Source organism: Zalophus californianus, chromosome 6 (assembly GCF_009762305.2).
Source record: "Zalophus californianus isolate mZalCal1 chromosome 6, mZalCal1.pri.v2, whole genome shotgun sequence".
Lineage (NCBI taxonomy): Eukaryota > Metazoa > Chordata > Mammalia > Carnivora > Otariidae > Zalophus > Zalophus californianus.
This window is the reverse complement of record NC_045600.1, coordinates 63,478,574-63,505,815: the sequence shown is the minus strand read 5'-3', so window position 1 is coordinate 63,505,815 and position 27,242 is coordinate 63,478,574. Positions and strand designations below refer to the sequence as shown.

The following is a 27,242-nucleotide window of genomic DNA, read 5'->3' as shown; positions in this document are numbered from 1 at the left end:
ATTAATTCTTCTTTAAATGTTTGGAAGAATTCCCCTGGGAAGCTGTCTGGCCCTGGGCTTTTGTTTGTTGGGAGATTTTTGATGACTGCTTCAATTTCCTTAGTGGTTATAGGTCTGTTCAGGTTTTCTATTTCTTCCTGGTTCAGTTTTGGTAGCTGATACATCTCTAGGAATGCATCCATTTCTTCCAGATTATCTAATTTGCTGGTGTATAATTGCTCATAATATGTTCTTATAATTGTTTGTATTTCTTTGGTGTTGGTTATGATCGCTTCTCTTTCATTCATAATTTTGTTTATTTGGTTCCTTTCTCTTTTCTTTTTGATAAGTCTGGCCAGGAGTTTATCAATCTTGTTAATTCTTTCAAAGAAACAGCTCCTAGTTTCGTTGATGTGTTCTACTGTTTTTTTGGTTTCTATTTCATTGATTTCTGCTCTGATCCTTATTATTTCTCTTCTCCTGCTGGGTTTAGGCTTTATTTGCTGTTTTTTCTCTAGCTCCTTTAGGTGCAGGGTTAGGTTGTGTATTTGAGACCTTTCTTGTTTCTTGAGAAAGGCTTGTATTGCTATATACTTTCCTCTTAGGACTGCCTTTGCTGCATCCCAAAGATTTTGAACAGTTGTGTTTTCATTTTCACTTGTTTCCATGATTTTTTTTAGTTCTTCTTTAATTTCCTGATTGAGCCATTCATTCTTTAGTAGGATGCTCTTTAGCCTCCATGTATTTGAGTTCTTTCCGACTTTCTTCTTGTGATTGAGTTCTAGTTTCAAAGCATTTGGTCTGAAAATATGCAGGGAATGATCCCAATCTTTTGGTACCAGTTGAGACCTGATTTGTGACCTAGGATGTGATCTATTCTGGAGAATGTTCCATGGGCACTAGAGAAGAATGTGTATTCCGTTGCTTTGGGATGGAATGTTCTGAATATCTCTGTGAAGTCCATTTGGTCCAGTGTGTCATTTAAAGTCTTTATTTCTTTGTTGATCTTTTGCTTAGATGATATGTCCATTTCAGTGAGGGGGGTGTTAAAGTCCCCCACTATTATTGTATTGTTGTCATTGTGTTTCTTTGCTTTTGTTATTAATTGCCTTATATAATTGGCTGCTCCCATGTTAGGGGCATAGATATTTACAATTGTTAGATCTTCTTGTTGGATATACCCTTTAAGTAGGATATAGTGTCCTTCCTCATCTATTATTATAGTCTTTGGTTTAAAATCTAATTTGACTGATATAAGGATTGCCACTCCAGCTTTCTTTTGGTGTCCAGTGCCATGGTAAATGGTTTTCCACCCCCTCAGTTTCAATCTGGGAGTGTCTTTGGGTCTAAAATGAGTCTCTTGCAGACAGCATATCATGGGTCTTGTTTTTTTATCCAATCTGATAGCCTGTGTCTTTTGATTGGGGCATTTAGCCCATTTACATTCAGGGTAACTATTGAAAGATATGAATTTAGTGCCATTGTATTGCCTATAAGGTGACTGTTACTGTATATTGTCTGTGTTCCTTTCTGGTCTATGCTGCTTTTAGGCTCTCTCTTTGCTTAGAGGACCCCTTTCAATATTTCTTGTAGGGCTGGTTTCGTGTTTGAAAATTCCTTTAGTTTTTGTTTGTCCTGGAAGCTTTTTATCTCTCCTATTTTCAATGACAGCCTAGCTGGATATAGTATTCTTGGCTGCATATTTTTTTCCTTTAGTGCTCTGAATATATCATGCCAGTCCTTTCTGGCCTGCCAGCTCTCTGTGGGTAGGTCTGTTGCCAATCTAATGTTTCTACCAATCTAATGTTTCTACCATTGTAGGTTACAGATCTCTTCTTCCGAGCTGCTTTCAGGATTTTCTCTTTGTCTCTGAGACAAAGAGAAATAGTAAAATAGTAAGTTTTACTCTTAGATGTCAGGGTGTTGGCCCTTTTTTATTGATTTTTGAGGGGGGTTCTCTGTGCCTCCTGGATTTTGATGCCTGTTTCCTTCCCCACATTAGGGAAGTTCTTTGCTATAATTTGTTCCAATATACCTTCTGTCCCTCTCTCTCTTTCTTCTTCTGGGATCCCAAGTATTCTAATATTGTTTCGTCTTATGGTATCACTTATCTCTTGAATTCTGCCCTCGTGATCCAGTAGTTGTTTATCTCTCTTTTTCTCAGCTTCTTTATTTTCCATCATTTGGTCTGTATGTCACTAATTCTCTCTTCTGCCTCATTTATCCTAGCAGTTAGAGCCTCCATTTTTGATTGCACCTCATTAATAGCCTTTTTGATTTCGACTTGGTTAGATTTTAGTTCTTTTATTTCTCCAGAAAGGGTTTCTCTAATATCTTCCATGCTTTTTTCAAGCCCAGCTAGTATCTCTAAAATCATTATTCTGAACTCTAGTTCCGACATCTTACTAATGTTCATATTGATTAGGTCCTTGGCAGTTGGTACTGCCTCTTGTTCTTCTTTTTGAGGTGATTTTTTTCTGTCTTGTCATTTTGTCCAGAGGAGAATAGATGAATGAGAGAAGAAAATGCTAACAGGGTAACAACATCCCCAGAAAAATATACACTAAACAAATCAGAAGAGACCTGAAACTGGGGGAAAAGAAAGGGAAAGAAAGAAAAAAGAAAAAAAAAAGAAAAAGATAAAAACAAACAAACATAAAAAACAGAAAATGATCAAATATGATCAGGCTGGTGCATAGATAGTACCACACACTAAATTTGGGGCGTATTTTGGTCTGTTAGAAGAAAGTGCCTCCCAAAATTTTAAAGAAAGAAAAACTTATATATGTATAAAAATAAGGGTTAATACCATGAAGGGATGGAATATGAGTGTAAAGATGAAAATTATAAAAGATTTTATAAGAGGAATTGATAAGATAAGAAGTTGGTTGAAAAAAGAAAGAAGAGGATTAAAAAAAAAAGGGAGAGAATGTGATCAGGCAGGAGACTAGAACAAAGCCATACACTAGAGATTTAGGGTATATTTTAATCTGTTAGAAGAAGCTGTAACCCAAAATTTTAAAGTGAGAACAACTTATATATATATATACCAAAAATAAGGTTAACTACTATGAAGGGATAGAATATGACTCTAAAAATGAAAAATAAAAAAGATTTTTTAAAAAAGGGATTGGTAAGATGTTGGTTGAATAAGGGGGTGGGGGAAGAAAGTTAAAAAAAATTAACTTTGAAAGACTAAAGAATCATGGGAAAAAAGCCATGAATTCTATGTGCAGTATTCCCCTAGCGCTGGAGGTCTGCCGTAAACTTGGTCTTGGCTGGCTGTTCTTGCTGATCTTCTGGGGGGCAGGGGGGAGCTGTTGCCGTCGTTCCCAAATGTCTTTGCTGGAGGTGGAATTGCCCCGCGCTTGCCGGGTCCGGGCTAAATAATCTGCTCGGGTTTGCTCTCGGGAGCTTTTGTTCCCTGCAAGCTTTCCTATAGCTTTGGAGGACAAGTGAAATGGTGGCCTCCCAATCTCCGCCCCAGAGGAGCCGAGAACTTGGGGCCCCACTCCTCAGTGTGCCCCCAGAGAAAAGCCCTCAATCATTCCCATCTTCCCGGTCTCTGGCTGCACTCCGTGGTCACCCGGCCTGTGACTGAGCATTTCTATCTCTGGCACACAACCCTGTTTGTAGTCTGCAAACCCAGCAGATCCCTGCAGTGCGCTCCCATGCTGCTCCTCCCCGGGGGAGGAAGGGGAGTCTCCCCGGCTCTGCCGCTTGTTGGGTCCCTGCTGGAGGACCAGTGGCCCGACTGTGCCGCGGATCACAGTTTATGGCAACCCCGAGTTGAGAGCCCACTCCTCGGCTCTGTCTCTGCAGCAGGCTTCCGCGCCCCGATACCCGGGAGCTCTGCTGCACTCAGGCACCCCTGGTCTTTCTGTGACCCCTAAGGTCCTGAGACCACACTGTCCCAGGGGGACTTTTCATGGAATAAGTGGGACACTGTCATGTTTATAGGTCAAAGAATAGAACTAGTTAAAAAGGGACAGTTGAAGAAGATAGTTTGAAGAAAGACAAGAAGGAGGGTGAATTGGCACAATGATTCAAATGAGGGAGAAGTGAATCAGGTGGGGCTGTGAGTTTCAGGAAGGGAGGATGTATCTTCTGAGATAGGAGAGAAAGAAGAAATATTGGGTGGTCGGAGGGTAGGAAGCGGAAGGATTTAGAATGAAGGACAATTCAGTGTGGTTAGTCAGTGGGACAGTTGTTGCCTAGAGGGAGGGTTTAGGATGAGGAGGGACTGGAGAACAAGATTGAGATTCAAACCCCACCGTCCCAGTAGAGATTCCCTATCATTTTCCAGTCCTAAGTGATTGCTATCCCCTCTAAACTGTGTTGCGTTTACTATTTGTAGAACATGTTTGGTGATTAATCACACACAGCCTTGTGACACCATTTCCACTGTTGTCTTGAACTTCCATTTATATCTTTTATAGTTAACTTTTAAGGTGATTACGCTCCATGACTATAAACTCCTCAGGGCAGCATTTACACCCTAAATTTCTTTGTTGTATGCACTTTAAACATTATTTGGGCTAAAAATATACTTTATTCTTAATTGGTTGATATAGAATATTCTTATTAAAGCTAAGGACAGAATTATACTTTCTGTTCTCATCTTTCACGATACTTTATCTTACTGTATAAATAATGGCACAGTTCTATCTTACCACCTTCTCTTTTTTTTCCTACAATTCTCTCCTATTTGCTTTGCCTCTTGCTTTTTATTATGAATAAGACAATCTTTAAAAGAGCCATTTCGCCTATTTCTCCTAAAATAACTAGTAATTTATGCCACAAAAAAGAAAAAAAACATGATTTTATTATTATTTTTGTACTTTCTTGATTCAGGTCTAGTTGGTTAATTGTTATAATAGGTTGTTAGATTTTTTAAAAAATCTATTTAAACAGACTTGCTGAGAGAATATACTCTCAGTTGCTTCCTTCAAAGTGTCTAATGTAACTTACCAGCTGACCAGCACACTGGTTGATGAAATTTGTAGTCTTTGCTCTAAAGCTCTCTAACAAGATTAGGTGAGATTGAACCCGAGAAGGTAAAGGTCTCTCAATTGACATAAACTGGGAGGGCAGAACTGGATCATACCACTATTTGAATCGCTAACAAAGTCTAATCTCTGACATATTATATTTGGTGCACTATAATCTGTGTACATACACATGCTTCTAGTAAATGATGAATGAGGTTTAGCTAACATAATATAGTTTATACTCTTCTGGACCTTTGGAGGAAACATAGGGTTGAGGAGCTCTGCTCTGTAAAATGACCTGGATCACTTCTCTGGAACGAACAGAGTCTCCATAAAACACACACTCATGCATTTTTCCAAACCAGCTTGGTCAAATTTATTTTCCTGCTGTCATTCATTTGATGCCTCTTCTGGCTTTCATTAGATAGATGGAGGGAAATACTGAATTTCACTGGATAGTTCCATCTGGCTAAAACCAGTTAAATAATTTCTGATGGGAATTGTTGGTCCAGTTGTGGGACTAGAAAGAAATTAATATATATGAACATCAGTACTTATTTGAACCTTCTAAAGTTCATCCATAATTTGAGGGCAATGCATTTTGAATTATGAGGAATTTTGAAAAACTCCTCTTTGTCTCAGCTCTTTTCTCTTTTTCAGACCCTCATGCCCAAAGCTTTTCTTTCTTTCCTAGCTGAAAGTAAGCGAATAACCACATGATGTAAACTCATGATTCCAATGCTAAGGAGGCTCAGTAATATCAGTGATACTGACTATTGTAGGATGCCAACTGCTTAATGTGTTGGAATTTTTCCCATTATTCAAGACTTTGGAGAGTCCACAACCTGACCTGTTGTATATTTAGCAAGGGCTTTACACTCACTACCCCTGCTTTTGACTTATTGTTTCTCTACTTCACAAACTTTTTTAAGAATTACATATTTATTTATAAAATGGTGACTTTCTGGGCCCACTACCCATTATCATTAATGAAGTTCTTATGTCATGATGTTTTTTCTCTCAAGTAAATTAGAGTAATATGATGCAATGGAAAACAAAATGTATTTTTTAAAATTATCCTTAAATAGTGTTACTATTGATTTTTGTTGCATTTTAGAGTGAAATGAAATCATTTCATTTCCTGATAGGTGAGAACTTTGTAACTGACTTCAGTAACTATTACTGTTAATCAGTAATTGCAAATTTCCCCACCCCCTTTTTTGGTTGAAGGCTAAGAATTATTAATGGTGTAACAAAGGACAAAGAGAACAGCGATGTGAACAAAGATATCATTGGATAAAGGTAAATTTGATGCTCTGAGTGGTATTCTTCCTTTGTAATTACTTTTGTGTTCTCTCCAATTGTGTCGTAGTTTTCAGTTGTATTTCTGCTCCAGACCTTTCACAAATAGCATCTTCTATCGTTATCTGCAGATTCTTTTAGTGTCAGTTGTACACAAAAAGCTTAATGACTATTCTCTTTTGGCGAATATGCAAAAGGAGAATCAGGTAACAGAGTCTGAAGATAGGATCTCTTTGGAAATCCTGCATTTTAAGCAGATGTTGTCTCACAGTGGCTTCTTTCATTGAATCCCTTAAAATAGAAACTCTTGTTGTGCATACTTTTCCTAGGTAATCGATAGTTCTCTTTCTTCCCATAAGTGATAAAATTGGATATTGGGAAGTATAGGCACACTTCTCCTCCTAGGAAGGAAATGGGTTGGGGATGATGCACTATTGACATAATCATCAACAGCAGCATCAGACAATGCTTATTAGGCTTCATTTGCAGGCAAGTGGACTGCCTTACCAACAGCCATTACCGTCCTCCTTCTGTACTGTGTGGTTCAGGGCGGTGGAATGTATTCTCCAGCCCAGGCAGTGACTCACAGTCTGTCAGACAACCAAGAGGGCCCCCCTTCCGTGTTACTGATTCATTTGGGCACAACCAACTGATGTCCTTCTGCAGTGAGATATGAAGAAAAGTCTCTGCAGGGCTTTTGGAAAAGTTTTTTTTTTTCTTGTAGAAAGAGACGAATAAGAAGAAACACTGGATGCTTTCACAAGGACATGACGCTGAGCTGCTGTAACCATTTTGTCGCATTACGCATAGAGCTCTCTTGAAGTCAAGGCTGATATGCCAAAGATAGCAGAGGAGAAATGTGGATTTTTTATATCATTGAAGAGCTGAATTAACCAACCCTGGAGCCATCCTACCTTCAGCATTTTTGACAGTTTCCTTCTTTGTTTAGTCTTCTTCTCTTAGTGGAGTTGGATTTTCTGTTACTGGGGGCACACAAATTGTAAGCAACAGATTCACTGTTTTAATGAATCGTTATCAGCTGCTGAGTATTCTACACTTTGAATCTTTCTCTACCTGCTAATGTTCAAAGTACTTTTACTTCTTTTTTTTCCTCACTGCCAAACCATCCTCTCTTTTTTTTAAAACCGCTTCTCAACTCATGGCTACATTGGTGTCTTTGGCCACGGGTACTCTAGTGAAACTATCCTCATCAGTGTTCACTCATGACCTCTTGGTTACCAAATCAAACAGTTTCTGAGTCTCAGCTCCCCAGTCCGTAAATAAAACATGTGATTTTGATTGGTGGTTTTCATTAAAAAAGTATTAACCAATTAATTTATTTCAAACTAAATCTTACTCATAGCCACAACATATAAAACAAACCAACATGTAAAAATAAAAGATGCTTTTCTCACACACACACACACACACACACACACACACACACACACACACACAGAGAAAACCAAAGTGGAATTTCTTGGTTGACCCAGAACCCCAAGGCTTTTCACCCTGCTTATTGCCCCTTGAGCCTTGTCCAGCCCTCCCTGCCCCGACCTCTGCAGAACTCAGAGTTCACACAGGGCACAGGTCTACAACTAGATTCCCAACTGACCTTGTCAGTGACTCTCTTGCCTCTTTTCCATTTGCACTGTAATTCTTCCACCTAGAATGCTTCGGTGGTTCTCCATAGCCTACCTATCAAATTCCCTCCTTCCTAACTTTGTCCCTTTGAGTCTCCTTTGTTTTCATTTGCTATAGCCACATGTCTTTTCTCTTTGCTCTTCTCATTCTACTCCTCAGATCTTTGCCCATCTGCCCCTATTCTGTCCTTTCCACTCCCACCCGGGACCCATCTGAGTAAGAGTGACTGTCAATTTCCTGAATGTGCCTATAGCTTTTCTACCTCAGCTGTAGCACTCAGCACATTCTGTCTTTGAATCTTGTATTACAGATCTTCCTTGGGCGCCTGGGTGGCTCAGTCGGTTGAGCATCTGCCTTCGGCTCAGGTCATGGTCCCAGGGTCCTGGGATCGAACCCCACATCGGGCTCCCTGCTCAGTGGGGAGTCTGCTTCTCCCTCTCCCTCTGCCCCTCCTTCCTCCCCCTGCTCATGCTCTCTTTCTTAAATAAATAAGTAAAATCTTTAAAAAAAAAAAAAAAGAGATTCCTCAAGCTGAATGCTCTCTGAAGGTGGGAAACTATTTCTTTTTCATTGTTCTGAACACTGTAGTACTCAGCATATGTCCCTCAAAGACTACTCTCAAAAAATGCTGCTTAATGAATAAAAAATTTACAACATAAATCAAAATCCTCATCTTATGTGGGGATTCTTTAGGTTATTTATTTGTTAGTCCTCTAAATATTTGTATCAGTTTTGTAAATTGATCTACACTCTGAAGTTATGTAGATTCAGTTGATTTAATTGATATGATGGAATCTAGGCCAGTTGTATAAAACTATGGTGAAGTATCTTTTTAATGCAAAATCTTTTATAGCTTTGCAATTCACAATTTAAAAAAAAGAAAAAGCAGCCTACTAGGCCCATACTTGGAAATTTGCCTTTTTTGACATCTTAAGCAGGGTTATTTATGAGTTGGTTAGCTCACTGACATCCTAGGCATATAAGTTGTGAATTAATGAAAAGTGTGGCAGCTATACAATACTATAATTTTCAAACACTTAATTTTAAGCAATTGTTATTGAGTTCTCAGGAAGGACAATCAAGTGTATGATTTCAATAAAATGTATCTCTTTTTTTGTTTATTTTCCTGTTTCCCATAATCACTATAAGATTATCATATCTTAATAAAATGTGCTTGGCAATTCCATTAAGTTTAATAAAAATTATGAAAGTTGTTGAAGGAAAGTATATACCACTGTACAACTACTTAGTTTCTACTATTTCATTTTAACTACTTAGTGCTTCATAATTTTATCAATATCTTAAAATAGTTCTGATGAAAAGGAAAAGGTATGTTGATTTGGTAAAGTTAATATTTCAAACAAACTATAATAAGAATATATCATGTAATATAGTAGTGATAGCATAGTGATTGATATGCTTTGGAGGGGAAAAATGAATAAATTAGGAAGTTTTTTCCAAGACTGATTTTATCAATAATTTTCAGAATTGGGAAGGAACTGACTTTGGGACTTAAAATAATGATCGGGACAAAGAGATATATTTCAGAATTTGATCACTGAGAGCTTGAAATAAGTCCCTATATCAATAAGCAGTAGCCAAATGGAAGGTACCATCCCCAAGGATTATCAAGAGAATCCTTTTTCTGCACCTGCAAACAAAGAATGATACATATGAATGTATTGTCAGAGTTGAATGGTTAACTAATTCATCCATGGTTGCTAAGAAGATCAGAGATATTTCATACATAAACTCCTATAGTTGTTGCCAGGGTAGGCTTCTGACTCCCTGTTCTCATGCTTGGTGAGTGGGGGGCTGGAGCCATGGTCTGCACTAAAGTGAGGAGTTTGTTTTTTTTTTTAAAGATTTTATTTGTTTATTTGACAGACAGAGCGAGAGAGCACAAGCGGGGGAACAGGAGAGGGAGAGGGAGAAGCAGGCTCCCCACCAAGCAGGTAGCCCGATTCAGGGCTTGATCCCAGGACCCTGAGATCATGACCTGAGCCCAAGGCAGACGCTTAACCATCTGAGCCACCCAGGTGCCCCTAAAGTGAGGAGCTTTGAGTGGGACATGCAGTGAAGGAGAATCACAGCATCCAGGGAGAAGGTGGGCATGAGAACCAAAAACACAGCTGGAAGCAAGGACTGAGCCCACAACTGGAGGGGATGGATATGAAAAGGAAAATGGAAAGTTGAATCTAGAAAGAGCCACTTTGAGGCAACTGTACTCAGCACCATATGCTTACAACACAGGGACCTTGGGTGGTCACAGAGGTGGTAGCAGTAGGAGCTGTTAAGGTGCCAGAAAAATCAGCTATAGGCCATGTCTTCCACACAGCATCCTGGGATGCCTGAGGTTCCTCCTCAGTGCAAAAATACTTGCCTTGTAGACCCCACAGATTCAGTGTGTGATGTCTTCATACTTTTTGAACTCTAGCATTGTACCCTAAGGTGACCAGCTTCTGAGAAATAAAAGGTACAGGATCTGAACTCTTTAATTATGATTTTAATGTTTGTTATTGTTATTGGAAATAATTATTATACCTTGTCAAAGGTCTTTGAGGTTAAGATTTTAACACATATCTAGAGATCTACAGTAAATTGCTTCTATGACTCTGTGTTCAGTAGTTAATTCTTGGTAGGTCTAGTATTCATAGGGCAACATTTGAAACATGCCAGTTGGCTGCTGATTCAACACTAACTTGGCTGCTGATCCCTTTCTTACTTCGCACATTCCCCCATTCCTTGCCCATTAATTCTGTAAGACTCAGTTTAAATCAGGAAAGGAAAATGGGCTGCTGAAAATGAATATAGTCAGGGAAAGGCTCTGGCTCTTATGGCCTTGCCCATAGGAGCCTCAGTAAATTTCTTTCTGCAAAGTATTTGATGCTTGCCGCTTACCTGCCAGCAATACCTCTGTGGGGTCCGTCCCTAGGGGTGAGAGACCTACGGCTACAGTCACAGATGGAGAAGACTCCGAAGAGGGTAAGCTAAGGAGCTTTTTCTAAGTAGCTTTACCTATTTCAGCATATATGGCCTGGTCTTTAAACTCCCAGCTCATAAAGCAGTATTTCCGAGCATTTTCCACATCTTGGTCTCCTAAGGAGCACTGAGCACTAAGTGGGCTCCACTCTCTGTCTGCATCCGACCGCCCCAGCTGTGTTAATCATCATCTGCCCACAGAAGCCTGGAAACCCTGGGGACTTTAGTGTTTGGCAGAGTCAGTAAATTGGTTGGTTTGTGCAAAATTTGGGGAGAAGAGAATAGAGTGGCGAAGTGAGTTAATAGTGGCAAAGTTAGCAAAAGTAGTGGTGAAGATGCAGAGGATGGCCTCCTATCTCATTGTGTTGTGATTTTGATTAAAAAGATCTTTGTTAAGTGCAGGCTGAAGGTAGTTGTTTTTGGTGCTAGTAGGAAGCTATTTGTCTAGCATGAATGAAAAGCGAGTCTGGGTTTACGAGTCCAGGGCCCCACACAACTGTGGGGAGCATTGGAAGATACTTGTTGTATTAGGTGGCTGTAAATGACGACCAAGCGCGGGACTAAGAGGACAGATGAAAATACGCTGTTCAAGAAAAATAGTTTCCTTTTCATAAAACACATGACAGTCCTGCATCCTGCATCTGCCATGATATAATGACCCTATTAACACACAAGAAATGAAAAATAAGGAGTCAGCCTGGTTGTTACCTAAGCCCATCATAACACTTTAAATTGCTTAAAGTTGCAATCCCCTCAAAAGAAATTACAGTTGTTGAGTGGCCCTTTTGGCTGCTTGGCAAGATCTGTAATTCAAATGGTTTAGGAATGAACTCTTAGGGAATTTTGTCTCAGCTTTTCTATGTAAAAGGGTCACAGCATTTTATATATTACAGAAAAATATGAGATGATTAAGGCCAGAAAAAACAGACAGGGGAAAAAGAAGAAAACATACCTCTTTCCCTGTTTCATAAAACTGTGGTAGAGTACTAAGTAAGACAAACAACCTTATAATTAGAAAGAAAATTACGAGAAGTTATTTTTATTCTAAAAATCACATTAATGGCTTTGTCTGCAGCACAGTTATTACCAGTTGCCATTAACTTGTTGACACAAACAAGCTTAAAATTTACTTCATCTTCTGTAGTTCTAATAATTTTTTGAAAAAGTGTGGCATTCAAATGATGTAATTAAAACAAGTAGAATAATAAACATATTTATGAAGGGTTGTATATATATTTGTTTTAAGTTAAACAGATAATTTCTAGTGGTTTTGTGAGTCATGCAGTGAATAATTAAAATAAATTTAAATTCAAATATTAACAATTCAATTTCCAGTTTGGTGAACATAAGCAAATTATTGTAAGTTTGTTTTCAATTCCTGCAAAGCATATTAAAATTAACTTTTCCTCCATTTAAGTAATGTGTATAACTAAACTTCCTTCCTACTGTGAAACGGTTTCATTTATTGCTATTTGTAAACTGCCTAGGATAGATGCAGAGTGGATTGGGCTCGAAACTCCTTGAACGGTTTCTTTTGAAATAACACTACATACGTTAAGCTCAATTACACATCCAAACAGCCACAGCTCACTTTTGGTAATTTATTCATTGATTTAACATAGTACCCAGAAGAGCCATGCCTGCTGTCATTTTTGTAATATATTATGTTTTAAATATACTCATGCTCACCCATGCACACCATTAAGGTGTGCATAAACCTGTGTTTTTCTCTCTTGACAGCTATAAATGTTTGTTATTATTACACAAAACATATGTTCATGTTGTTTTTGTCTAAATTATTCTATCTGGGGCTATAAAGTTTTAATGTTATTAGTTGCCCTTAGAATTTTAATGTTTCACTGCTGTAACCTTCTTAGGATTTCTGTGCAATTAAATAGAAACTATTTCACTGCAGCCTGGAAGAACAATATATTTTATACAAATAAAAAAAAAAAAACCTTCTTGCTCCATTTTCTTTCAGTGTAGTAAAAATGTTTGCTTGACAGTTTTTCTTTTTGGTCTATGGAAGCCTCACCTGTGGTCATACCTGAGCACCAGCTGCATGGGAAACATTGCTCTTTCTGCTTCTGGCATCTACTGGAAAGACTTGAGTCAAGCACCATTTCAACCATTTCAGCCAAAAGGAGGCCATTTTACCAGCCTTTCAGGGGTCATTCCGGATGCTATTTAGTTGACTGTACTTGGGCCTGGCTTTGGTCTAATATGTATAGAGACCAGTAGGGACTAAACAGCAAGCCCATTATAATGCCAAATAAATGTCTAATTTGGTTTGTTTTCCCAGCTTGGGTCAAGGATGATTGGTCAAGAATGCCTTTATTTACACGTCAGTGGAACACTAGCAGTTGGTTGAGCCATAGGGGTGCTTTTCTCTTATGTCTCATCTCCTTTCTACACTCACTCACTCACTCACTTGGTCTAGGCCTTATCATTCCAGCCAGATAAGATCAGGCTGAGACCAGTCTGGAAATCTGATTTCCCACAGATAGAATCAGGGAGTTGCAAAATAGTTTGTATTTTACAGATGAGGTTCTAAGGGGGTTCTGACTTGTTTGCCTCTAACCCTGTAGTGAATGTGGGCAGTGCCCACCCTACCCTGAGTCTCTCAGTGTTCAGCCACAGTGCCAAGGCTGAGTAATCTCAAGGACTTTGATTGGCTCTCAGCTTCAATTTTACCTCTGGATACTGATCACTCCACTTGCATCATCATCTTCCTAAAATACATGTTGGATCACATCATCCACCTCAAAAGCCTTGGCACAAATAAATCTGAACTCCTTAATGAAGTATTCAAAATTTTCCTTTATCCAGCATCAAATCACTTCTCTGGGCTCATTGGCCCTTAGACCTGTCGCACAGCCCATCCCCGCAGCCCCACTTCTCCAGGGCCATCCTCGACCACAGGTCCAAGCCTGTTTCCTCAGGCTGGGTGCTCTTCTCTTCTCTCTATCCATCCTAAATGAATTTCTTCAGAGTCCTTCTCAGATCTTACTTCACCCGTTAGGGTCGTCCTAATTCTCCCTCAGTCAGAATTAATCACATCTGTTACATCCCTTCAGCATGTTGCTTCTCGGTGAAGCAACACCTATTTCTCATATATTTCATTCTGTCTTATTGTTGTTTGCTAGATTATAAACTCTGTGAGGGCAAGAACTAGACCGCTTTCCTCTTTGTTTTTGTACCAATACCTTACACAGGATTTAGTAGGTACTGTTTTATTGGTGAATGAGTGAATGATATTTCTTCTTTTCTTTTTTAACCTTGAAAGGATTGGGAATCACTGGACCTTTAGGCTGATACCAGCTGAAGTTTTTATTCAGTCTCCTGGCTTTGTTCAGAGCTTATGGACATGTATATAGACCTAAAGCAATATAGACCTAAAGTCTGACAGACTTATAGAAAAAGAGATTATATGACTCCTCAGAGCAACACATTAAATTAGTGGAAAAATCCTGAGCACAAATTCTTTTGCTTACATCTGAAAGTACCATCAAATGCTCAGTTCATCTTGTCTGTCCTCTGAGGAATCGAAGACTATCTGGTCTTCATTCTTTGCATAATCTCCTACTGCAATAAAAAACTCATGGTGAAAATCAAAGAAATAAAATAAATGAACTTTGAACTAGGGGTATCTCATATATCAGTACTGCCTAACTTCCGTTTGCAGCCCAGTTTCACTTGTAAGAAAATTAGTTATTTATTCATCAGCATTTGGAATTATATTGTTTTTCTGGATTATGAGATGAGTTGCCACAAAAATCGGAATTATTTTCTATCAACATGATTTGTTCTTAATTAAAATATAAAGTTTCAGAGCAGTGTAAGTTTAATTTTTTTCCTTAAACAGTGCTCTAAAATAAGATACGTTATGAAATGAGAATTTCCCAATGTTTTCAGGAACTGAGCCTACTAGGATGTTATTTTAACAGAAAATTGGGTTAGTGTCCCTTTCCTTTCTTCTCTGGCCCTACCCCCAGTTAATGGCAGTCTCCAGGAAAGGGAAAACAGGAAATGAAGTTCTTAAAGGATTTGTGGAAGTCTCTCCTGTTGAAATCATCCTTTTGGAAGTCTTTTTGTCTTCCATATTTTCCAGTTTAGCACCATATGCAAAGTCCAGTTGGAAAGAGATTTAGAAAGCCTCATTTAACATCTTTTTTAAGCATTCATTTTTCCCCCCTCTTTTTCGTAGAGTGGTCTCAAATGGTGGAGATTAAGGTCCTTAATAGAAGCAGTCACTACACATAACAGTAGACCTTCTCTATGCCATTTTAATTACATTTAAGACTTTTAACAATTATCTGATAAACCCCTCCAGGGCAAAGGGTGGGAGGAGTTGATATGGAGCCGGACCAGCTTTCTCTTTTAGAAACAGAAAAACTTGTAATGGAAAACTGCAACATTTGTCGAAGAATGGAGAAGACTGAGAACGGTAAGTCAAGGTGCTTGGTTACACAATAATCTCCCATCAAGTGCTCGTTACTGCTAAATAATTGTGTTACAAGGTGTCTCAGTCAGGAAAGGGTCAAGGAGGTCAGTTATCTGGTGGTAATGACCATAGCGGTCATTAGAGGGTATTAATGCTATTAAGAATAGAACTTTAACTTTTTATTGAAGTTTTTATTTAAATGTTATTAACTTCAATTCAACTTTTAATTGAGGTGCAACCATCCAAATTCTACAGCTAGGCACCAAGAAGTAATGAACATAAAATTACATGTTCTTCTGATAGGTTGATGGTTCTTTATTAGAATTTCAAGGGCCTCCACAGAGCTGTTATTAGACACAAACTGCTCTGAAGTCTTCTATTAGAATTAGGGCTGGGTGAATGATTTCCGGAAAGAATTTCACTGTGGACCACTGCAAGGGAAAAAAGGAAGGAATAATAGAAGGAAGTTTTTTGGTTTTTTGCTTTTTTAATTTCCAAATTGAAAGGGTTCATTTATATGGCTAGGTTTGGGTACATACGCCAGGCCCTTGAAACACAGTATACATCTCCCTTCTTTCCTCTTTTCCTTTCTTCCTTTCTGTTTTTTTCCTTGGTGTCCAACTAAAGGGGGAAAAAATAGAAAAAGTTTCCCCCAAAATAGGAGAGTTATTTTTTTGTTTCCTTTCTAAATTGTAAGGAAGCTCATCTCTCTTGATAATTACACACGTCTGTGTGTCACTGTTTTTTGTTTGTTTGTTTGTTTTTTACAGTGGCAGTACCTGTGAGAAGTCAGAATACAATAAACATTTATTAAAATTATATAAGTTGAGCCACCCAAAAGGGAGAATCAGTGCCAGATTATAGCCATCCGTGATTTATAAATAAGTTTTTTCTAAATAAAAACATCTAACCACCTGCAATTCAGATCTCTTAAAGAGGGAGGGATGTGCAGTTTGAGGAGGGAATCTTCTATTGCTCCTTCTCTAGGAACAAAGGGGAGATAAAGCAATTTCAAGGTTCATAATTTTACCTCTTCGAGCCAAGAAGGAAGAAGCTGTGGGTAGTGAACAATTTCATAAACAAAATCGTCCATACCTAAAACTCTTTGTTTCTTTGTACTTTGTGAAGATTTGGTATTAAGTTGGTTGGCTGCCATTTTACATAAAGAAATTTGCTGAAGAAATTAATAATGGACTTTTTTCCTTTGGAAAAATATTTAAACTACTTTACATTTTTGGTAGATAGCCAGTGTTTTGTCATTTAGACATGTCACATTACTATGAAAACACCATGCATCATAACACAGTGTAACTATGTGATTTGCTGAAGTACTAGTTTCTCAAAAAATTAAAAAAGGAAAAAAAGGGAGAGAAATGAAAAAAAGCAGGCATACATTTTTTTCAATATGAAAGCCATTCAGCAATTTTCCCACCACGATCCAGTAGAAGTATGCTCTTAAGCTAGCCCCACATCTCTGGATTTCCAGGTATTATAAGTGGGATTTTTCTGTAAATGTAAGAGGATAACCCTAAGCTTTGTTCCTAATCAGAGAACATACATGTAAGGTCATGACGTGTTCTAGTGAGCTAGTTGCATGCAAACATTCATTTGTTAGGCAGCTGTAAGGATTAGATCCTAGATTTCTTCTTTTTTTTTTTTGAAGATTTTATTTATTTGACAGAGAGAGACAGAGTGAGAGGGAACACAAGCAGGGAGAGTGGGAGAGGGAGAAGCAGGCCTCCCGCTGAGCAGGGAGCCCAACGTGGGGCTCAATCCCAGGACCCTGGGACCATGACCCGAGCCAAAGGCAGTTGCCCGACGACTGAGCCATTCAGGCGCCCCTAGATCCTAGATTTCTAAACATGACCAAACTTCTTCAGTAACTTGAAATGATATCTTTAGTAAGTATGACAATCCTCAGCCATATTACATTGACTAAACGAAGTAATTAGTTTGGAATGACCTTGATGTGAAAGGAAAAGAAAAGTGCTTTCCAATTGCTAGGTGAATATGGGCCATTTCTTTGTAATAGCCAGAAATTTATTTTTCTAATATGTGGATTTCTCTTTTCCTGTATGCAAACTGAGGCTGCAGTTCTCAGCTGCCTCTTCCTGTCACCATTAAATAATGTTGTCACAATATAATATGTAAAATTCTTAATTGAAGATCTCATCTCATTTTAAACTTGGGTTTTGAGAAGATCTTGTTTCATAGGCCCGTTTAATTTACTTCAAACCATCTTTAAATTGAAATTAGAAATAAGGTCCCAGATGAGAATATAAGCAAGCAGCTTATTGTATTGTTCAACATTTAGAAAATGAAGGATTTTTTTTTTCCAACTATAAAAAGAGTATAATGGAAATTACCTCATGTTGCTGTTTTGGAAAAGACAAGCAATATAATGCATTACTTGTAGAATTTGATGAAAAAACCTGTTAATGCAGTGGAGTTAGGTATCAACATTGATTTTATTTTCCAAGACATTTTTGTAATAATTTTTACAATAGTTCAGGGAAAAAGGCAAGACGCTTTTGGATTAGAGAGAAAATATCCCTATCACAGCTAATGTCTCCTGCTAGAATTTATATGCAAGCAATAACTCCAGCAGAGTGAAATTATAACCTGATAATGTGAGCCTTCAGTGTTCTTTGAAATCTGAGGTAAAAAGTAAGCCTTCCCACATAGAATGCATAAGGTCTGCTTAACAGTGTAACCCTTTCCTGATTCAAAGGGGTTAGTTCCTCATATTCTAAATGATGCATTGTTCTTTGTAATAATAATAATGGATGTTCATTGAGGAACACCAAGAAGCTACAGACAACAGTAAAAATGAAATAAAGTCACAATTCTCTTCACTGAATGGTAAAATAGCTAACATTCTTCTGTGTAATATTTCCTTCTAGTCTTTCTTCTACTGTCAATAATTTTGGTGAATTTTTCAAAATTCACTGATTATACCTAGAGAGGTTTAAATTAAATCAAGATATTTTATACTTCATATTTTCTATTAAGAAAAATGCTTCCCATGCCTCATTTTCCAAAATAGTATTTCATTTTGTTAGGGAGCTTTGTTCTCATGTTTATATTACTAAAATCTCACATTGTGCTTGAAATATCCCATCTATTGTTTACCGTGTTATTTTTAGAAAATTATTCTTTAAGTATCCTATGTTTGTGTATAAGATTAAGATTAGCACCACTTCTGTGCTTATGCAAATAAGCTCATGATGTTATAATGACAGGTTTTATATTTACCAATTTTCCACTTTTCGGAATGCTTTCTTGGATAGTTTATGATTTCATGATTGGATTTCATGATTGAATAGTTTATGATTTTTTAAGATTGAGATTGGTTAGATTTTAAATAGGTTTTATAAATGTAGCAAAACAGAGTTAGTAAACACTATATATTACAGTTGTGCAGTTGTACAAAAGTGGGAGAAATACATTTATTGATCTCCTGAGAGCCGTAATTGCAGCATGAAAAGATGGTATTCTATTCACATTCTTCTAGTGCTTCAAAGTTTGTTGCTATGATTGAACCCAGCGCTCCAGCATTTCACCAATAAGATGTAGCTCATAAGACGATTTGAGTTACTCTGTTGAAAGTAGCCTTAGAATAAGCTTTTGAATTTGCCACATAAATGAGATGTTTAAAATGATTTAAAAATTTACAGCAGCATTTCGATTGTCAATTTGGGTAAAGGTCTTTAGAAAGCAAATGCAATATACTGTAGATGTGGTTATGCTGTGGGTTGTCAGTGTTCTTTTATAAATATGGTTATATGTACTAGATCATTATAATACAAAAGAAGCCTTCTTAGACCTTGATGACATTCTGATAGCATTCTATAGTGTTTAGGAAATGGCATTGTAGGTGATGGAGTGTGAGGCAACTTTCTCTTCCTAGAGGTAGAATTTTCATTATTATATTCATTCCTTTTCCCCAGAGCTTATAAATGCTTGTTTTATTTTAAAAAATGGGGAGGTGGGAGATGATGTGATTGGACATCTTTTCTGCTATGAACCATTGACCATACTTTCTCCTCCTTGCCAGCTAAATGACAAATATTTATTGAGTATCTTATATGAAAAACATACTGTATTCTCTTTAAATGTCTTTGAATGAAAGTTTAGGAGCTTTTGCTATGTAGGAAGGGCATAACTGCTACAATGATCAGTCAATATATCCATTTGTCAATTTATTCTACAAATACCTATCAAGTACTTAATATCTACCCCACATCCCAGTATGTCATCTTCCCCAAACTTTCAAGTTTTGTTTTCTGGGAAAACTTGGGCTTCCCCTAAAAGATTTGGTAGGATTGCAAGAAAGGAGAGAGACAGACCATTTTCTAATTGAAAATCAGACAAGACTGATCTTTAATGGGAATGTTCTGGATTTGGCAAACTTTGTGCTCAGATAAAATGGTAAATTTCCAGAGATATACATCCGTGTGTAAGAATCCAAACAGGAGTGCTTGATGGGGGAGCTGGGAAGGGGATCAAAGAACCAGACTTTGGACCAGAGAAAACAGTGACCTTTTGGAAAAACCTTGGGAGCTATAAAGGACTCGTAGGGACAACAAATTTGAGCAAGAAAACCAAACAGACAGTGTAAAGCTAAGATTCAGACTGCAGTTTTGTAGGTTTCAAAACTTCCAAAGAAAGTCTTGGAGACAACTCATTCTAAGAATACCATTACATTGTTTATATTTGCATTAATGATTTGCATTCTTGGGGGCAACTTCTTTAGCACCAAAATGTATTTAGATTAGGTCATTCTTAACTATCACTCATTTGTACCACATATATTTTGTATGCAACTAGAATATTTTATTAGGTCAGCAGCCACAAAGAGTCAGCAGGTAAAGTCATCTTAATTGTAATGCCATCTACAATAGAAAATCAAGGAGGTATGACACATGTTAACTGGGTCCTTTCTGTTTATTTTTCTGATTTAATTTCATTTTAATTGTAATGAAACAGAACATAAAGGATTCATATCCACCCCATCAATTCATATAAACTATATTTGACTCATTTTTCAGTCTTTGACAGATTTTAGGCACAAGATGATAAAATCATACACCATAAGGCTTTTACACCAGAAAATATGGAAATAGAACAGCAGTTGTTCTCCTCAAGACAGAGCCCTCTATGTGGGGAGAACAAGAGATTTCACCCCCTTCTATAAAGTTTACTCATTTCGGTCTGCTGCTTTAATTTATAGTGACAGCATCTTTAAAGAGCACAGGCTTCCTCTGGTAGATGGCATTATTGTTCCCACGATTCATTCCCCTTTCCTGTAAGAGGATTATACACCCTTGCCTACTCCCATGTGACTTGCAGGCCTCCTGTGGAGCAGGATGCACCCTTGCCCCATCCATCTTGAGCCCAAGCTTGGCCACGTGACTTGCTTTTGACAGTGGTAAGTGAGCAGATGTTTTAAGAGCCATTGCGTGTCTCTCTGTCAGCTCTCTCACTCTTTTCTTCTGCCACAATACTTGCATGTCCAAATAAGGGCTGCTCCTTCATCCTGGATTCAGAAATGAAGAAGACAGATGGAGAAAACTCACAACTCACTCACAGCCGTCCTTAGCAGACATGTAATGTAAGTGAGAAGTAAACATTTGTTTTTGTAAGCCCCCAACATTTGGAGGTTGTTACTGCAGCAAAGCTCACCAAATACAGTTACCAAAGGCCTGACTAAGTATTTCCCCAACTTTGCCAAACCAGTTTGTGCCTCTGCATGTCTCTCCAGCTCTGTCTTTCTCTAATGCTGCTCTCTTGCTCCTTATTTCAAATTCAAATTTCAATTTTCTAGTTCTAAGGCAGCCTACAGTCTAATTCATATGGCAAAATTTCTTTCTGTTTTTACTTCATATAGCTTCCATTACTAGTTGGACCAGTTTCCTCGTTGCCCCCAAAGCTCTTCACATGTGTTTCAGGCAGTAGAGTATAGTGATGAAGAATGGCTCCTGGAGTGAGACAGCATAGGAGGAAACCCTGCTCCTACCACCAAGTAGCTGGGTGACCTTGAACAAGTTACATAGGCTATTTAAGCTTCAATTTTCTTATCTGCAAAATGGGGATAACAAAAGTACCCAAATCACAGGGCTGTAGTATTCTTAGCCAATGTTAAGCATGTACAGTGCTCAGTGTGGTACCTGCCACATAGTAAATGATCAGTAAATGGTAACTGGTATTATGTTGTTGCTTTCATGTGGAATGATTTTCTTCTTCTGATTATCTCAGTTTTTTTTTTTTTAAAGATCTTTTATTTATTTATTTGTCAGAGAGAGAGAGAGACAGAGAGCACAAGCAGGGGGAGCGACAGTGGGAGAGGGAGAAGCAGACTCTCCGCCAAGCAGGGAGCCCAATGCAGGACTCGATCCCAGGCCCCAGGGATCATGACCTGAGCTGAAGGCAGACGCTTAACCGGCTGAGCCACCCAGGCATCCCTGATTTATCTTAGTTTTAAACAAACTTCAAGTTTGAGTTCAAAGCTCACTTTCTCTTTGAAGTCTTCCCTTAGAATTTTTTGGCACTGTCTTTACTTATGCATTACTGTTTCCTCCTAGTTTTAAGCTTTTTTGAAAACAGTGATGAGTTAAGCTTACTCTGTATCTTTCTATAGGCTGAAGACATCATGACTATCCAACCTAATTTATTAATAGTAATTCTCTCGTTGAGGTTATTCTTTTTAAGAGCTAGGCATTTAGGAGTGGTGAAGGTGTAGGGATAGATTCAGTGTAGAAATGGCCATAGTTTTAACAGAATATGATTTGATTTTCAGACCACTCTGTAAATGATTGACATCTGCCATATCATCCAGTTTCCTAAATACACCCCATGCTTGAAAGAATCATGTAGCCATACCAATTGGTTAGGGTCCATTTTCAGTGGGGCTCAAGAGTGACCTCAATATTACTGAGTTTAGTCAGGGAGGTTTTGAAAGGGAAAATCATTCCTAGCCCAATGAAGTGTATGTTCTGCCAAGGTCAAGTTGTCTTGTATTATTTGGGACTCACCGCTGAGTACTTTATTAATTGTTTTCAGATTGGAAAATAAAGTTACAGCCTTTCTAGGAAACTCTGGGAATCAATTTATTTTAGTGAAGGGATGGGGCATGGAAAGGCAGTTTGCCAATTCTATACAACTGTGAATAACAGGGAATTATAAAAAGCTTGATGTATGAGTCATGGTCAGAGTAAAAAGTCTTTGCTTCAAGCCTTAAAGTGTATGTAAGTTATGTACAACGTAAGTAATGAGGGCCCTATGATTGATGTTTTATTGTCTATTTTAATTTGTATCATTCACTAAAAAAAAAAAAAGGAATCACATGAAGCAAACACATCACGGATCCATGTGTAATTATTAAATTGAAAGTAATTTTAGAAAGTACTACCATCAACAGAGAACTCCATTATTAATTAGGCTGTGGCTAGGAAGCTGTCTTAGAGTGAGGAGCTAAGATAGATGAATGAATGGGAACAAAATCTGATTGAAGAATACCCATAGAAATAGACAATGGCTACATTCAACGTATTGATAAGTATAGTGGGGGGAAAAGAACGTCAAATATTCTTATATGAAAATGATTGTGTTTCTCTGGACATATTTTGCTACACACATAAAGAATGTTGAAAATGGGTGATTAATTACAGTACTTAATTTTTAAAAGTATGAATACATATGTGAAAGTTGTAGGAATATATATGTTAAGCCAAATAATGGTAGAAGAGGCGATTACTTCAAAGAACAGGGTGCTATAAAGCCATGTTGATTAGCTTTTGTGAGAACAATGTGGTACCATTCAATTTATTTGTTGCTTTATGTTAGATAGTTCTCCAGAGACCTGAAATCCGCCATTAAGCTTACTGATTTACATGCAAATAGTTGTCTTCTTGCTCAGTTGTATATAGACTAGTATTTGTAAGGACTTTGTATTTTGCCCAGAAATGTTTTATACTTATTTAAAAAATTCTTTAAAATAAAGGTGTCCCTGTATCTGTTAGACATTTTAAACTAAAAATCTATATACCTTTAAATATAGCAGACTTTGAAATGCAGCAAATGGTACATGTGCAGAAATATCTATACACATATAACATAATTGCTGGCAATCAAATGACTTGCCCATCAAAACAAGCAAATGGATTGTTTTACTCTAATTCATGGATGCCATCTTCATTAGGAATGTTAACTTATCAAAACATCATTTGTTTTGCCCTTGGAAAATTATAAAAACATTTCTTTAGGTGTATGATAGAATTTGGAAAACATTCTTTCGGTGTGTGTGTTCAAATCAGGACAGCTAAATTAGAAGAGATCGAGAAGTAACTATCTGAGTTCTTCTATATTGACGGGCACTATGGGTAGAACTGATGGTTCAAAGTTCAGAAAACCACAGTCCTGTCAGCCCCACAGGAACTCCTAGTTGAGCGTGAAAAAGTGGCACGTAACTCCATGCTGTGAGTGCAATGTGGTAAGTCACAATGGTGGAGAAAGGTGTCTACACTACGTGTCGCAAAGCTTCCCAGGCAGGGACTTGTTAAAGACTGAATAAAAATACATTGGATGCGCTTTTGCCTCGTTGCATCCGAGAGAGCAAGATGGGTCACCAGCAGCTGTACTGGAGCCATCCGAGGAAATTTGGCCAGGGTTCTTGTTCTTGCCGCGTCTGCTCAAACCGGCACGGTCTGATCCGGAAATACGGCCTCAGTATGTGCCGCCAGTGTTTCCGTCAGTACGCAAAGGATATAGGCTTCATTAAGTTGGATTAAGTGAACTTCCTTGAATTGGTCATCCAAGATAACCTACGTTAACTGCAGATAACCAGGATACCTACTTCAATGTCAACTCATTGTACATAAAATAAAAAATGCTCCAATTATAAAAAAAAAAAAATACATTGGATGCAAGTATACTTTGTGCAGCAACCACAGTGTGACACTGTTAGGGAGCAGTAAGTAATTCCATTTGGGTGTGGAGGAGGAAGAAAATGGCATGAGTTGAGGACAGGGGGGCAGGCCTTGAACGGATTTGTGTGGTAAGTATGACCACTGAGCTCTACTGTAACGGTTAAAGGGCACCTGTGGAAATGTTTAAGCCATGAAATTTAGAAGAGTCTCTGACAGCAGTGGAGAGCACAGATGGGGAACATGGAACAGAGCAAGGAGAAGCAGTGAGGAAGGGAGCCTCTCGTTGAGCTGCTACAAGGCAGTGACAGTGGGAAAATAGAGGAGAGGACGGGTCCAAGAGATGGTTAGGAGGTAGAAGGATCTTGGCCTAGTTTTCATCTCTAGTTACACTTTTTGTATGTATAAAATCGGAATAAGAGGACTGTGTACTCCACAGGGTTGTTGTGAGGATGAAATATAAAGCACTTAGCACGGGGCCTGGAACATAACATAAGTGCAATGGATGTTAACTTATGATACATCATAATAAATAAGTGGAACTTGGTAACTGGTGGTGGGGGGGAAGGGAGAACAGAGACAACTGCTGGCTTTGGACGAGGCAGTGGGTGAAAAGCAGTGTATTCTGAGGTAGGTGGTTGTGGAGGAAGGACTGGGATCCTGGAGGATGGAAGCCAGACTGTAGTGGGTCTAAGAACAATTCAGAGTGAAGAATTGCAGAAAAGACAGTTTACTCTAACAAGATATTTGATTGTGAAAGGGTAGGGCAAAAAGATCATAGCCAAAGGGCGATGTTACATAAAGGTTTTCTTTTATTGCTTTGGGGTTTTTGGGGGGTTATTTGTAACATATATGAGACTATGTTCAATTGAGTCAAGAGTCAGGGAATAGTGGCAAGGAGGTGGTTGGTATAATGAACCCTGAGATCTAGGATGGAAAAAACAGGAAGACTAAAGATTGCTGATATATGGGCAGGGATTATAATTACTCTAGACATGTCTGGGAAGAGTAAATGCATTAACAATGAGAGACAGAAAGTGGTCAGGGAAGTGGGACATGGGAGTTTACATTCTAGATATGGCAAGAATGTGGTTATGGGAGTGGATTACAGAGTGGTTAGTTTATCAAAATTGAAGAAATCAAGGAACTGGAATGTGGGAAGAGTCAGCCTCATGTAAAATGGAATTTTCCAAAGCAGACTGGGGTGGGGGAGAGAGAAAGATCCTGAGCCAGGTGCCATAATCTTCAACTAATGAATGGGAAAAATCCAAGAGTAATGGGCCATACACAGAGATTCAAGATAAGTCTCAAGGGACATGTTTTTATTTTTATTTTTTAAAAGATTTTGTTTATTTATTTGACAGAGACACAGCAAGAGAGGGAACACAAACAGGGGGAGTGGTAGAGGGAGAAGCAGGCTTCCCGCCGAGCAGGGAGCCCGATGTGGGGCTCAATCCCAGGACCCTGGGATCATGACCTGAGCCGAAGGCAGATGCTTAAGGATGGAGCCACCCAGGGGCCCCTAAAGGACATGTTTTTAAATTAGGTTAAAGGTGCAATAGTTAGGAAAAGGCTATGGGGAACACAAAGACTGTCTCTCTTCACATTATGGAGAGTGTAGAGGGGAAGAATGAGCAGCCCCTACTTTTGGGGAAAGGGATAGTGAAGGTAAGCAGAAAAGGAAGTGGAAGTAGTAATGTTGGAGGGTAGGTGAAAAGACAGAAAAAGGGGTTTCTTTCCTGAGTAGTTGTGAAGCATAACAAGGGTGAGAAGCGTGGTAGAATTAACGGGTCCCGAACTTCCATTCTGATACAGGCAGATATCAGATGCACTGGAGGGTGGCAGCAGCCTGTGGCCTAATAGACAATGTATTTAACTCTGTGTTTTATATGTTTCTGTTTTGTTTCCTTTTCTCTTCTGCATCCAACATTTTGCTTATTTCACTGTAAATTAGCATTTCAGCCAGATAATTGAGGGGAGAGAGATAGTGAGAAGGAATGAAAATCGAATCAGTAGGTGATTGTATATTGTAGTGAAATCTTAAAAATTGTTGAGTTTATGCAAAACAACTCCAGCAAATAGTATTATCTAATGGCTTGATCCAAGCAAAATGGTATCATTAATGGAAAGACCAGTTTTTCTATCTACCTCCCTTTTTTTTTTCTTGCTTCCTCCTTCGCTCTCTCTTACTTTATTTTTTTCCTCCCCTCTATTTAAAACACATATGTTGTGTTTTAACTACCAAAGCACTGTGCATGGTTGTTGGTGTGATAGAGTATTGGAGGTGGTATTCAATGAACAGAACTTGGTTCCTATTCCTAAGGTGGTTATAGATAAGGAAAAATTAATGATACACATAATTATAACTATAATGCCAACCAAAAACATTGGCTAAAGTGAAGGAGTAAATGATCTCTTCTGGAAATATAGAGGAAGGAGAAGTTAAAGAATATGAAATGCTTTATGAATTTCTGTGCTTCAGTGGGAATTTTGGTCCTAATATGGCAATAGCAGTCTCTAAATTTCAAAGTCTAGATGGCTTATATATATTGGATTTACTTTGCTTCCCTGCCATCATCTATGAGAACTAACATCTGTGCAATATATAATGTTTAAATGCTATTGAATAGTTCACAATATGTCAATGTTATGATGTATCGATGCTTACAGATAAGACCCGAAGATGATTAAAGGAATTGTAAGTGATCCAGAAATACCTAAGTTGTTTTTGCCTGAATGTACATGAAATTATGGTTTGTGGTTAATCATTGATGTGCTCAAAGAACTGAGATATTTACTTTTGGAGAAGAGGTTTCACGTATGCATCAAATTTCTACAGAGAGGATGCTACAGTCATCCTCATCTATCTCATGACTAGAACCAATGATTGTTTGTATCCATACAATGCCAACCATTTTGATACAAAGTGAAGATCATGTATTTGTTCATTCATTCATTCAGTTGTCAAATGTTTAT

At 38.1% G+C, this 27,242-nt stretch overlaps 2 protein-coding genes across 6 annotated transcripts in view; both read left to right on the top strand.

Annotated features, from left to right (window-relative positions):
• Window positions 1-27,242, top strand: part of AKAP6 (A-kinase anchoring protein 6) — a 503,914-nt gene that overhangs the window by 284,293 nt on the left and 192,379 nt on the right. The gene's annotated exons all lie outside the window — the stretch shown is intronic.
• On the top strand, window positions 23,927-24,242 carry LOC113909616 (40S ribosomal protein S29-like). Its single transcript, XM_035728095.1, has one exon. It carries the CDS (start codon window positions 23,961-23,963, stop codon window positions 24,129-24,131), a length of 171 nt encoding a protein of 56 aa, XP_035583988.1. The 5' UTR covers window positions 23,927-23,960; the 3' UTR covers window positions 24,132-24,242.